This window comes from Anoplophora glabripennis, unplaced genomic scaffold, assembly GCF_000390285.2.
Source record: "Anoplophora glabripennis isolate ALB-LARVAE unplaced genomic scaffold, Agla_2.0 scaffold4, whole genome shotgun sequence".
Taxonomy (NCBI): Eukaryota; Metazoa; Arthropoda; class Insecta; order Coleoptera; family Cerambycidae; genus Anoplophora; species Anoplophora glabripennis.
Window position 1 is genome coordinate 3,621,334 of NW_019416568.1, and position 15,656 is coordinate 3,636,989.

At 31.7% G+C, this 15,656-nt stretch overlaps 1 protein-coding gene across 1 annotated transcript in view; it reads left to right on the forward strand.

Moving 5' to 3' along the window:
- LOC108917340 (neuronal acetylcholine receptor subunit alpha-10-like) overlaps window positions 1–15,656 on the forward strand; it is a 49,811-nt gene that overhangs the window by 11,499 nt on the left and 22,656 nt on the right. Inside the window, exon 4 of the mRNA XM_018723889.1 lies at window positions 2,229–2,412. Coding sequence (XP_018579405.1) covers window positions 2,229–2,412 — 184 coding nt within the window. The remainder of the gene's footprint in view (window positions 1–2,228; window positions 2,413–15,656) is intronic.

Sequence of the window (15,656 nt, forward strand, 5' to 3'; positions counted from 1 at the left end):
TACATGAAGGAGCAACTCTTGGTCCCAGCCATGATCTACAAAACTCACAACTAACTGATCTAATATCATAATTCTAGTAAGAGAGAGAAGATTTTGGCCTAGACCTTACAGGGAGGCAATAGAAATCCAGACGAATCTAATTAATTTCAATCGATATGAAAGATATGAACTACCTGCGTGGAATTTGGAAATGACGCTAAAATCAAGAACCAGGACTACACTGACTGATGATACAAGCCATGAACTTCATCGCCTTGGAGAAGTTCACATAGCAAATAATAAGAAGATTTAATCTTTAGTCTCAAAGTTTCTTTTGAAGAAGAGAGAGATATGTCTCTCGAAACGTCAAGAAGTTTAAACCGACGGCGTGGCAACCAGCTCATAAACTAACTGGAAATTTGTCAAGGGATTTGAGAGTATTTTAAAGTCGTCTGTAAAGAAAGTATTACCGCCATTCAAGTGATAAAGCAGCAAGGAGGATGTAAAGTAGTGGATCTAAAGCAAACCCCTGATATAATTCAGAGTTGTCAGGAAACTGAAAATGGTCTCTTGAAACTCTCACTAGGCATTGTGCATCAAATGGACCAGTCTTTGTTTTGGAATTCGTCAAATGCCTTGTAGTCCAGTCACTGAATCATTTTGGCTACCAATTTTTTCGGATGGAATGGATTGACGTGAAATTTGAACTGTAGTTAGGAAATAGCCCAAGAAGTTATATAGTGCCGATGTGTGCTTTTACTCTAGGGGTGGATGCCACCCGTTCTGGAGGGTGGGATTTTTTTTATTAAAAATAACCTCACGATTCAATAGAAGGACGAATTCTAATAAAAAAATGTTCTATCAGAATTTTTTGTACAGTTAATACTTTTTGAGTTATTTGCGCCTAAACATGTTCGTTTTTAGCTCAAAAAATGCATGTTTTTGAGCCGTTTTTCGCTAATATCTCAAAAACTACTAGTTTTATCAAAGAAATGCTCATAAGCAAAAATGAAGGTAACTAAATAGCAGAGATTGCTTTTTTATTTTTGTAGGTGGTATAGAACCCGAGTTATGACTCCTAGAAGTTGAAGTTAATTTCGAAGAAAATATAGTCGAAACGTTCAACGTCCTGTTGCGGAAAAATTAAAGGTTTTTCGAGAAAAACTTATATAACACTTATTAAAGTTCTTGAAAAAACCTTTAAATTGGTAAAAGGCGTTAGCATGAAAACTAATGAAGTTACAATCAAAACAAAATGATTGTCTTGATTTTTAAGGAAAAAAATCGGTATTAAAATTAATGACTAGACGGAAAAAAAATTAAACTTGTTCCTTCTGCAATTTACTTTATTTATGTATTAACAGTAGATTGTGAGAATTTGAACGATTTTAGAAGCCTAAATTTAAAAAAATATTTCATTTACTTTGGAATAAAATGTTTAAATTTTTTAAAAAATCGCCTTTTTGGAGAAGTCTATATATATCAACACAGCTAAATCTGTCCACAATTTGAGTGTAAATGTGCAGGCGAGTACGAAATTTGCACATGATGATCCCATGTCCCTATTGGCAATCAACAGCAAATTTTTCACTTTCTCGTAGTCACATATTATAATGTTGTATTAGTTTAACAAATTGCTATTGAAACAACTTGAACAACACATGAAATTATCGCGTGATCGGAACGACCAATAGGTTGTTGCTACAATTATAAAATTAAATTATCGTTGTTTGTTAAAATCAGGTCTTAAGTGGATAATATTTTTTTAACCGAAATATAGTGGATTCCTTTAAGAGTTGCGTTAAATTGGAATTCAAAATATTCGCAAACAAGGCAGCTGAACTATAATTATCAGAATATTCGAGACTATTCCAGTTAATGTGAGGGGAAATAAAAGAAACACATACAAATAAATTAGAATGAACCTTGCTCATATTTTTAATGCCAAGAAACAATTCTGTTCATTCATTTATTCAATTTCCATCATATTTCTAATTTCGTCATTTTTCATAAATCAAATTCAGCAAATAAAAGCGTATAAATATACATATACAAAAACATCCATATTGATCATGATTTAGGAAGAATGTAATCAATCCCAATTTGCAACTTGCTTGTTTAAAAATAGTAAACAAATCGTCTGTAAGCAGTTCCCGTACCCATCCTATATATATAGAGGTGTCAGCAGAGGGGTTAATAGCTTTAAACCGCGTCATGTAGGTGGTCTAACTACTGTATTCCAATTTCAGCGCCGATCCCCAGTTCCAGTCGTCCGTGATTAACACCAACGTGATCGTGTCCAGCACGGGAGAGGTGGTCTGGCTCAGCCACGGCATCTACCGCTCGTCCTGCGACATCAACGTCGAATACTTCCCCTTCGACCTGCAGAGTTGCCACATGAAGTGGGCTTCCTGGACGTATGACGGCTATCAGGTAAATGAATCACGTTCTTTTTTATTTCAAGCACTAGGTTCATTCCCACTATTCAAATTGGAATTTTTTGTTTTACCTTATTTATTTTTTACTTTTCAAAATTAATTTTCGGCTGTTAATTTGCTTCAGTATGTTATCGATTCATTGAAGCACTTGCAGTGAATATTTCCAAATTACAATGCCTTTATTTTTCGACAAAGTGTATGATTTTACTTAAAAAAACGAACAAATTATATAAACAGCAGGGCTACCCGATGTTTATGTACAATGTGACCTATTTCAGGTGGAAAGTTACTTCTTTTTATTGTCAACTTTGACAAACATTGGTTAACGATCTTTTATTTACAATTTGACAAAGAATCTGGTAGGTAATTGTTTTTGATGTTTCTTTCAATTGTATAATTTTTATAACAACTGGAATATAATCGATATTACTTTAAGAGGAAGTGTTTCTTTGGGAGTATTAATAAAAAAACAGCATGTATTGTGCAATACACCAGGTTATTAAGCACATATGTACTATAACAATGATTATAAAAAAGGTGTCAAAGAGAAAACCTCCCAGAAAGTGAACAAAGCACATTTACGTTAGAGTTGAAAGAAAAGAACGAGTTCTTGCGTGTCTATACGCATCGATGTATTTCTGTGCTCTAACAGGCATGTCTGGGGATAGAGAAACAGAAAGGGTTATTTTAGAAGACAGATTTATGTGAATCCTTCTATTTACACGCGTAAATCCTTCTAAAGGGGCAGTAGAGTAGATTGATTTAGTGTGCCTCACTTTAAAATCACCACTGGAAAAAATTTATCTGTAATAGGATTTCAACGAGCACTTTTTCTACATCACTTGAAAGTTCTGTTTGTTCTCAACAAATTTTATTAAAAAAGGTTTGTATTTTCCCTTCCAAAATGTAGATTATATGAGAGGATAATTATAGAGAAATTAAACAATAAGAGATCACTTTTATACTGACCTGATAGAAGTGTTTTTCTCTAATCACATTTTATTTCACATAAATATTGTGAATAGGGTAATTACAAAAAAAACATTTTTAATAAAAGTTGTGCATAACAATGAGATGAGAATACCTCACACCCTTATGTAGGTAGGTAAACCTACCAATATGCAATTTTAAGGTTCATACAGGCAAATATAATAAAACATTTTTGTCCTAAAGAATCAAAAACTGTAAGTATAAAACTGGAAATATCCTATTTTGGCCTTCATCCACGACTATACAATTCGACTAATTTAACTTCAACTGAAAATTCACTGTTGATTTGAGAATTTTAACTTAGCGAAGTAATAGTGAAAATGTAATTAATTGTCACTTTGATTGCCCTATATTTATTTGATAGGTAAAACTAATAGGCGAGCGGTTCACCCGTAAATAAAAGGCATGAACCGACTAAATTTTTAAAACAAAACCTAGAGCATGAAACTTTTTTTATTTTAGTGTATTTTTCTGATAATTTACATATTTTTTTATATTTTTCGGCGTGGTCAGTCAATTATAAACAAAAAAGTTGTAAAAAAAAATTACTCGCCGAATGGCTTTGAAAACAGTTTTTATTGTAAAATGGACCAAAATAAACACTTTGTTCTATGACAAAAATTTGAAAAATGCTACGTTTCCGAGATATTTACAATTTAATGTGAAAAAATTGACGAAATCGACAAACTTTCGGAATTTTTTTCTCCAAAACTACTGAACAGATTTTAATACTAAAAAAAAAACATAATAATCGGCAGATTTTCTACTTTAAGATATATTTTTTTGGTATGGGTCAATCATTTTATTGAAGGTCTACAGCGAATAAAAAAAAGTCTTTTAAAGAAAATTATGAAAACACTTCAAATTTAAATTTTCTTTTTACAATATCTTGGATTATATTATATTTACAATAAACATTATTATGATTTTTTTAAATCGATATATGTTAACAGTACAAATGTTCAAAAGATTATTTTGTTTGGTTTTATAGCCGGAGTAAGGTTTTGGCAAGTAATTAGTAAAATTTAAATATTCGATTTTTGGTCTTATAAATGGCTTGAAAGTTATACCAAAACTAAACTAAATAAGCTTTTTAAATCGGAAAATTAACCTAATAATAATAATAATTGACCTAGCGGTCTCGAAAAATATAAAAGTTATTGGATAATTTATTGTATAAGATATTATTTTATTTTTATTTTACAAAAAAAGAGCAATAAAAGTATATTAATTTCTTTTTTATTTAGTTTTTAAATAATAAGTTTTTCGTTATTTTCGATAGTCCAAGATATTGTAAAATGAAAATTTAAATCTGAACTGTTTCGCGCGCGACGTAGCGCCACTCACGCCGCCATTTTGATGCGTATGTTTATCATGATTTTCTTTAAAAGACTATTTTTTTACTCGCTTTAAACCTTCAGTAAACTAATTGACCTATACCAAAAAATATTATGCTTTTTTTAGAATTAAACTGTTCAGTAGTTTTTGAGAAAAAAAATCCGAAAGTTTGTCGATTTCGTCAATTTTTCCACATTAAATTGGAAATATCTCGGAAACGAAGCATTTTTTGAATTTTTGTCAAAGAACAAAAAAGTGTTTATTTTGGTCCATTGTCCAAAACTGTTTTCAAAGTATTCGGCGAGTAATTTTTTTTACAACTTTTTTGTTTATAACAATTGACTGACCACGCCGAAAAATATTTAAAAAATATGTAAATTATCGGAAAAATACACTATAAAATAAAAAAAGTTTCATGCTGTAGGTTTTTGTTTTAAAAATTTAGTCCGTTACCTTCATTTAGAAGCATCTTTTCTAGGGGTGAACCGCTCGCCTATAATAATATACAGTTTTTAATATTGTGCAATTTTGAGATGCGAAAGCAAAATTAAGATATTTTTAAGGCTGTACTATTATTGTAAGGACAAATAAATTAGTTTTCTTTTAATGTCGATGATTCAAAGTACTCGGTTTTCCTAATAATGTATGTACTGTGGAAAATAATCATGTTAATTTAATTAATATTTATATTTGTATTAAAAAGTAATAAGAAGAATAAATGTCACTTTTTATTTAAAAATTACTTTGAAATATTTTTAATTTACAAAATGATATCTGAAATATTTTATAATGTAAGTTAAAAATAACAGCGGATACCTCCCTCGTATTTGTGGAGCGAATTCCATTAAAATTTATGCTGTGTGAACGTATTAACAAAAAAGGTATATTTTTCTTTGTTTCCCGAAACAAAGAGAATTACATGTACAGCATGCAAGAAAAACAATGGCAACTTCAATGTAATCATGCATTGTGCATGTCCCTACCTTCTCCAGTTCAGAGCTGTTAAAATTCGCATTTGGAACTGCTTTTGCAATAGTTATAACTATTAATTATTCCTATTCTCTAGTACGTACTACTAGTATGTGGTATATAAGAAATAAAAAGAAATCTATTGTACATCACATAACAGGGGAGCAGTTATTATGTGAGTAAACAGTACAAATTGATACAGATTAATTAATTTCTTAGGTAGGTAATAATTTCAAATCAATTTCTTCGAAACTTCGGTAATTAGGTGCCTACTTGAAAGACTGGCAATATATTTATTCAGTTGTCTTTAGAGATATTGATTACCATGAAAAACGTTTCAAAATGTACGAATGGTTAATTAATTAAAGCCTTTCAAAATAATAAAGAAAGCCATACTGTGTACCAGAAAGGCGACAAGAATTCGAGATGGGAATGTCTAATATACCCGAATTGCAGCAAATTTCTGCCTCGCCTTTATATTATCCATTACGGTTGATAACTCAGATGAAATTTAATTCAGTGGATTAATTCGCAAGACTCGAATTTACTGAATAGAAAGTAAAAAATATACAAGGTGTACAAACTTTGAAACGATATTTGAAAAGTAAATAAATCGAGTTGCGACCATCCGGTTGCCTCAAATATTTTTTGCAAATAGAATAACCCTTTTTAGTACCAACTGCCTTACCACAGCAATATGAAGAAACATTTTTGGAACTGCTCACTTCATCGATGTCTCGGTAATAGAGAATGTGCACATTTTTAAAAAATACAATGACATTCTGCAGAACAAAATAAGAATATTCATTGTTGGTGGTAGATTAATTATCAATTTTTTGGTCACCATAACAATATTTAAATCGTAGACAGTTTCTACACAAAAACTGTGACGTAACATCGCACATTGAGAAAAAAAGAAAAAATAAATTAAATGCAGGTTAGTAAATGATAATACCACATATGACGCGTGAATGTCCATAGAACGGTATGAAGTAACAGCCAATGATAAACTGTTTTACTGCACATGAGAAATTTTGGGATTTGTATAGATTATTGGGTGATAGTGTCATTAATTTCTTATAAATTAAAATTTTAACAAAATTTTTTTGCATGTTGAATAAAATATAATATTTCCTTTCCTAAGCATCTGTAGTTGCCAAGTGCCTGCACAAACAAGTGACTCCAAAGATAAAAGTCCATTGGAGTTAGATCGGGTGACTGAGGTGGCCATGGCACAGGACCAAAGCGTCCAATCCATCGCTGAGGAAACATTTCATTCAAAAGTGTCTTTACTTCTCGAGTACTGTGTGGAGGAGCCCCATCTTGAAGATAAAAAATGCGTGCCCGAACTTGTAATGCCACATCCTCCAATAATTTAGGCAACCGGTTCTCCACAAAGTCAGCATATGGTGTCCTTCAAAGAAATAGGGACCCACAAGTACATCGCCTATTATGCCATCCCAAACATTTACCGAGAACCGATGTTGAAAATGAGTTTCCCTAATCGCGCGACGATTTTCATCGGCCCATATGTGCATATTATGGAAATTCACTTCATCGCGGGTAAATGTCGCCTCATCTGTTACACAAACATAAGCAGGAAAGTCTACTTGATTGGTACATTGCCGTAAAAACCATCTGCAAAAACGCATTCGTTGATCACAATCTGGGGGTAAAATCTGTTGAACTGGTTGCAGATGATAGGGGTGCAACAGCTGGCGCCTTAAGATGCCATGTACGGTACGAGATGAGGTTACTACTTGCTGTGCGAGTCGTCGAATACTAATTGTGGGGTCTTCGTCAAGATTTTCTAACACTGCATCTTCAACATTAAGGTTCACTTGCTGACCACGTCCTTCTCCTCGACTTCCCGTATCTCGCAGCCGCTGAACGCACTATAGGATTGTATTTGCACATGGGGGGTGACGTTGTGGCCATCGTTCCCGGTACAATTTAGTCGCCGCGAGCGTATTTTCTACGGCTGCACCATACACTAACACCATATCGACACGTTCGGAAATAGTAAATGCATTGTTTTCTCGGTTTATTGTAAAACTAGTTTGTGCACAAACTAAAAACTTAAGCAAAGTAAGAAATAAGAATCTCGTTTTTAATGTAATCGGCACGCTATTCTTATTTTTTACTTCTTTATAAAAATTACACTGTCACTATCGTGGAATTACAAAATAAAAACTTTTGTCTGGATTCTTTCACTTTTCAACACTGATGGATCGCTGGACCACGCTTAATATTTAATAATTAAGTGAATACAAACACAATATCAGTTGACTGTACAAATTTTTTGACAATGTAACCTAACCTCCTTTTAGTATTACTAGTATTAGATTATACCGACTTAAATTATAAGGTTGCATCTCGGGTCGCATAAAAACTTTTCCAAAGTTTTTAATAAATAACACAGGGTCGGGCTTCATTTTCGTTGAATAAGTGAACTTTAATTTGCCAAAAAAAAACGCGAAGATAGAATTTTTTCGTATAAGACTTTTCTATTACAATTATGATCAGGTTGCTGTAGTCTAATTTTTATAGATTATACACGCCACACCCTGTATATTTCTAAAAATTAACATTTTCCCGTACGTTATGTACAATATGATATGCCATAGTCAGTGCCTATTCACATTACAAAAATCTGTCGATCAGTTTTGTATATAAATAACCTTCGTCATATCAATATATCTTTTCTCAGAATCCCAGCATATCCTCATACATATTGTATATTACCGTCGGATATACTTCCATCTTGGCTTGCTCTTATCGCTATTATTTATATAGAAGTGATTCATTGGCAGCCCCGAAAAGAGCGAAGCACAGGAATACAGTTAAAACTTACTAAATTAGTAATTTAGCTTAGTATATCGTTTAAACAGGGCGTTTCCTACGTAATCTATAATAATTACAATAGTGATTCCTATATTTAATAATAGTACATTATACTATAAGGGAGAGAAATGCGTTATTTTGGCAGAGGTTCAATTTGAAGTTCAATTTTGAGTTTTTACAATGCACCGATGACAAAATAGCATCTCTCCCGAATGGTATATACTATTTTTTCCACGGTCTCATTAACTTAAAAACACATATTTTGTCATTATGAAGTAAGTAGCACCAGAATTATTGTATTCGGATTTGAGCATTTATTTAGTAGTCGTTGAGATATTGTCATAACTACAAAATAAACAAACTAAAAGAATTGTCAAATTAAGGTGCTAGTTTGGTTTAGTTTAAAGTTTGTTTAGTGCACAATGAATAATTGTGAGTCGGAAGAGATTGTGGAGGCTGCAAATATTGCAATAAGCAATTTGCTGCCTACGAAGTCAAGATCTTTAATGTTCAAGTATACAGCGAGAATGTTTTGTTGGCATACTTCAGTGAAAATGCAAAGAATTACAAGTCTTCCACATTATGGGCGCAATATTCTATGGTTAAGTCATGCTTGATAATTTACGACAACATAGATATAAGCAAATTCCCCAAGCTGATCGCATTTTTGAAAAGAACCGGTGACGGATATCAAGCGAAAAAATCGAAAATATTGACAAAGGGTGAAATCGACCGTTTTCTATCAAGTGCAGATGACAAAGAATTCTTAATGATTAAGGTAAGATTACTTTTGTTGTTAGGTATTTCAATTATTAAGTATTTTGATTTTTTATAGGTTGGATTAATTCTGGGGATTGCCGGAGCTTGTCGAACTGATGAACTAGTCAATTTAACTGTAGATGATATTGAGGATGTAGGCTCTTCCTTGATTGTAAAAATTCCAAACACTAAGACAAAGATTCCACGAACCTTTGTGGTTACCGATGTGGGAAATATGCTTGAATTGTTTCGAAAATACCTGTCCCTTCGTCCTCCCCACGTCAAGCATAAGCGCCTTTTTTTGTACTACAAAGCAGGAAAATGTAGTTCGCAGCCAGTTGGCAAGAATACCATGGGAAAAATTCCGAGTGTAGTAGCTTCGTATTTAAAATTACCTGATGCTGCATGTTATACTGGTCACTGCTTACGAAGATCTTCAGCGACATTACTGGCAGATGCTGGTGTGGATATCACGACAATAAAGCGTCATGCTGGTTGGAAATCAACGACAGTCGCTGAGGGTTATGTCGAGAACTCCATTGAAAATAAGACCAAAATTGCTAATCAGGTTTTAGTAGGTACCACTACTAGCGCAATCACAAAAACTGTAAATGTAAGCGAAAGTAATATTCCTTCTAATATTAATTTTGAAAATTGTACAAATGTAACATTTAATTTAAATGTCAATAAATAATTTCAATGTTATCTTTTTTTTTGCATGAAAAACGTTCTCCATAATGTAAACTCCCTTGGGAGCATTATACTCCCTTGGGAATAATCGACTACTTCTGTTTTAATTTTGATGTCATAGAAACTGGTTTCTACTCCCGACCGTGGAAAAAAAAATATTTTAGGTGCACCTATAAATCGGGACATCCTCTATATGTAAGAAGAGTTATAATACATTATAAAGAAGTCCTTGTAGAGTTCATACTGGTCAAATTGTTCCCCAACAGAGCGCACTGCAGTCTCTCCATTCCAGACCTGATTCAGAGTAAAGGCCAGTGAAGCTCCAACCACCCACTTAGAGCTTGTGTCATCGTTATGCTTGTCAAAGCTTTCGCTGACTAGGTATAATTTAAGGAGCCGACAGAATATTTGTCACTTCACGTGTATAATGGCCAATTAAGGAACGGTTAACGGTAAATTGTGTTCTGAAAATACCGCAACTTCAAAAATTCAAATTGCTCCTTATTGCTTTAATGTTCAAATATTTACCTGCTGTTTTTACTTGTTTTCAAAAGTCATTGGACTGTTAACAGTGGATTTGTCTTGTTGATTATAAAAATGTAATATTGTTATTGAACAGTAGCGCATAGAACTGAAATTAGGGCTGTCAAAAAGTGAGTGGGTCATAATTCCTCAGGTCAAAATAAATCGAATTATTGGCAAGATATAACCTATAAAGTATATACACTGTGTCCCAAAATGATGGAACAAAATTCATATTTTTTTCCAGTTGAAATTTTAAAAAAATCGCTGAAACAGGTCAATTGGTACACTTCTGCAAAATTTTCTATTTTTTTTAACCATGTTTGACAGACCTATAACATTATTGACAATTTGTATTAAAGGACCATACTATTTTTCACTATTAAAATGTATGTAAAAACTTAAACAAAAAACTAAATATTCGCATATCACGAAATTTCTGAATTTAAACCGCATTTTTAATCTATTTGCACATGAGTATAAGCGTAGGTACTTTGGACTGGAGAACTGTCAGAGAGTTTCTGCAGACCCATAAAAGAACGCATAAGCTTTTAATAAAAAATATTAGGCTCGTTTCAGTAAGACTATTTGAAAGAGAAAATGCGGGCTATTGTTCTACTCTGAAAGTGAATTGTGCCTCAAAAGATGATACATCTCTTCCATATAATTTTTACATCGCATATTACTACAATACGAGTATAGGTTTATTTCAGTCTTCTTTGTCCCTGCTGAATTCTATCGGCATTGGACAATAGCAATATTAACTAAAACCTTCATTAACAGAGAATAAAAGTAAATTGCTTTGTATACCCACCTGTCATCTATACATGAAAGTTTTCATATCTTTAATAAGTCTGAAAAACGATTTAAAAATGTCTATGTCAGCCCGTCTTTTCTATATGTTTGTCGTTTTTTGTTGGCTTCCAATATATACAGGTGCCGTAACATAAAGTTGTTGCTATTAAGTAAACTCTAAATAATTCTGCTATTAAATATTTAAAACCGCGCTCTTAAGTTATACAATTATCCGCAGGTATAAAATGTTTTCTCGTTATTGCGACTGCAATCAAACAGTACCTTTCAAATTATTTATTAAAGTATCAGTGTTAACTTTACTGACATATAGATACGATAGTTACTAGTATTACTTTTTCGAAAATAAAATAACCTAGCCCGAAATATATGGATCAGCGCTACTGTATAGGCTTTGATATAATCGAACATACAGGGGTTCCTCTTATTCAATTTAGAATTAGAGCTCTTGTCGGATTTCAATCCTTTTCATTCTAAATGTTTTTATTCGAGTCTCCCTTTCAGCAGATATCTCTATGTGGTCCTGGAGATCTATTTGTAGCTTTTCATTGGGGTATGAAAACCCCGAAAACAGTAGCGAATATGTAGCAACGTGTTACAAAGCGCCTTTGTTTTGTTTTAACTAAAAATATTAAGTTTTGATTTTAATCGCGGCGCATTCGCCATAATTTTAAATCTATAATTTTTGCCACAGTTAAAAAATGTATACCTACATTCATCCTCAAATTACTAGAAATTCTTGAACCACAGCTCCTTAAATGTGAGTCACTGAAAATTGTTTTTTCCACATATCTTCAAAATTGTTCAGGATTAATAGAGAATTCTGAAAATGAATATTTTTGTTAGGTTTTGAACCTAATGCCAAGTAGTAATTATTAATTAAATTAAATACATATTATGATCTTACTCCTGTAGGCAGTGCCAAACCCTGTAAACAGTAAGATAGTAATCTTCATATAATGCCAACCATTTTATTTTCGACACATTCAGACAAATCACCCCGTATATCTAAGAATTATTATCTAATTATAACAGCACGGCAGATGATCTATTATCTGTTAATAACACAATAGTTAAGGCATAAATATATCTGCACAAAAGCACCATAGCCCCGTCAAGGACATCAAGGACAACGTCATGACGAGCAAAATAGAAACTCACGAAGCAAACTATCTAATTTGTAAATGTTGGGTAACAGCTAAATGTGTTTTGATCCGTAACGGAATCTAGTCGGCTGTTTCTGTTAGTTTTGACAAACTACTGATAAAGCAAAATGTGTGGTTCTAAACAATAGGGGCGTCATTAGGTAGGGTCGTAAAAATAAGTAAATAGTTATAGCGCAGTATTTGCAGTTCATCGTCTCATTTGTAAATAACGAGCTGCGTTATTTGTAAAAATGTAAATGAATTGAACATACATGACACATTTGAGTGTATATTTTCTTTTACGTTGGACTTTTACAATTTAAAATGAATTAGTCTTATGTATTTTTACTGTATTTGATGTGAATATACGAATGAAAACGTAAATTTACATAACCTGACTTGACTCAACCAATCAGATTAATCATTTACTAGTTGTTCTGTACCTAGGCATGTTTAGATTCATTTGTGAAGTAATAATGTAGCAGAGTGTTTTAACTATCTAAATATAATGTTATTAATAAATATTGAGGTAAATAAATAATACGACTTTTTATAAATTATGTAAATCTCTGAGTATATCTTCATTTAAAGTTATTGAATGAATAATAACCATATTGAACGCTGCCTAATCTTTACACATTAGACATCCAGATTGTAGTTTACTATTTGAGACCTATTTTACTTATTGCTTTACTTGCACTATGTGATTTAAAAATTTACTAAGAACTGTAATTAAAATATATTTTTCGTCATATGATAAATCCTCCCTGAGATATGATCGAGGGACTTTTTTATATAGACACCTATGTACTCGATCTGTTTTATTAATTAAATAATAACCTCTCTCTGTATGTATAATTAAGTTATTTACTATATTTGGGTTTGAAATTACTGAAATTACAATTTGTATTCCCAAACGTTTTTTTGTTACTATAAAAAGATTATGTTAATTTATCTTTAACTAAATAAAAACTGTAAGATTTTATTTGCTCTGATATTTTCAGTGGAAAGATTTTTAATTGAATGAATACACCCCTGCACCCGATGGTTCAGCCAGGGTTTGGTTTTTTATAACAGACATTTGCCTAATTTAATATCTCCCGACGAATTAATTTATTTCATAATAACAGCGTATAGAAATACTTTCTGTCGTCAATAAAGTTAATATCTTTTATTAAAATTATGTTCACTGGAATACTGGAAACAACTTTATTAAAAATAGTTCCCATACTTATTCTTTAGACATTATTTGCTTTCAACTAATTTTTGATTGACATGAACAAAACAGAAAAAGTTATTTAAAATTACAATCATATACAGGGTGATTTCACTTTAAATACAGAAATCGCAGAACTAGATTCACTACCAAAAAATAAGTAGGGTTTGTTCTATAAACTTTTTTCCTTTGGGATTCGGTCGAGATACATACAGGGTGTAAAGTTTATAAAAAAATGTATATTTTCTGCTATATCTTCATAATACGCTTATTTCTACAAAAAACTACCAGTGGCATATTTTTTTTATTCATTCACTAAAAGGTTTAATTACGTGAATACGCTGAAAAATGTTATTCAAATCGTTCGGTGTAATATGGAAATATGACCGAAAATATATTTTTTTTTAGAAACTTGATAAAAAATTCAGGAAAAAGCAATAGCAGTATTCTGCAATTGACTAATTTTCTTACTATGATAGATCTGGGATGTAGTTCATATTCATTTTTTTTCATTAACATACTTCCAAAATGATTTTGGATTGTTTTTCACTTATCAAAAAGGGATTTTTAATAAAATAAAATACGTTTTTTTTAGTATTCTAGACTTTCCAACATAGAAAATACATAAATTAGTTTAGTACACACTCATTTTCAAATTCATCATTATCCAGGATCATTACTTGGATTTCCATAATAAATTACTGCAATCAATTTCCCTATCAAATTATCGTTTTGTCGCCAGGAATTTGCAGATCCGATATTACAGGTGACATCATTGTGACCTGTCCTAAATCCTTAGTATGATCCTTACATGAACAGATTTCGTCCTTAATGTTAAATAAAGGTATTGAAATCTACAGGGTGTGGCGTTTAAGAAAATGCTCATCAATAAACGTTTCAAGTAAAACTTGTTAATTGTTAATATAAAAATTTTCTTAACTGATATTCATTTTGCTCGGAGTTTGAATTTCCTTCGTAAAATAAATGCACCGTTTGTGTTTGTTTCATAGATATAAGGCAATATAAGAATCCATTAGAACGTCCATCACACTAATCGAATAAACGGAATTACGAAACTGACTTCGTGGTTTAAAATCTTCGAAAGCATTTAAGCGTTATAATGGAAAATGCAGCCATTATTTAGCCAAAAATTGCTTGCTTAGATTGTTTCGGGAACTGACAGCCGAAATAACTCGCAACTCGACTGAGACTTTTATAAAGGATCGAAAGAAATATTGAGCTTTGGAACAGCCAGATTAATTTATAAAGTTTGTAAAAAATCTATACCTATAATTAGTTTTTCCTCAAACGTTATTGCTATGAATGTTTTTGAATAAATATATGTTTCTTTTTCAATTTATGCAATAATGTTTAAAGAAAAATCTGTATAGAAGTATAACATAGACTTGATCCTTGCTCACGTACTACAATTAACAAAATTGTATAATGTAAATTAAGTTTATATTAATTAATCGCGTTTGCATGCACGCATGCTGTCCAGATTTTTGCAGAATTGAAATTAATATGTAGTATACAATGCGTTCATGATGTAAGGAACAAATTTGTTAAAAAATTCAAGTAATTATTTTGTGGAAAAACGCTTGAACACGTCGATTAGTATTTTTAGTTGCCAATTTTTGATCTAAGAAAATTGTATACAGGCTGTCGCAAGAAGGACATAAATGCAGTTATCATTGATTTTGTTTATTATGTCATTTTTGAAATGTTCGGTAAATTCTGAACACTTTTTGTATAACATACCATATCTCTAAAATCAGCGGTTTTCGTAATAATGACATTTGAAATGTGATAAATGGAGAAAAAATAATGTTTATCATAAAACATTTAAATAACATTTGCTTTGTAACAAATATTCAATGTTTTGTCCGTTTGTTTCAATACATTTTTGTAGTCGAAGGATTGTTTCCCGTTGAACGTTTTCAATTACCTCTG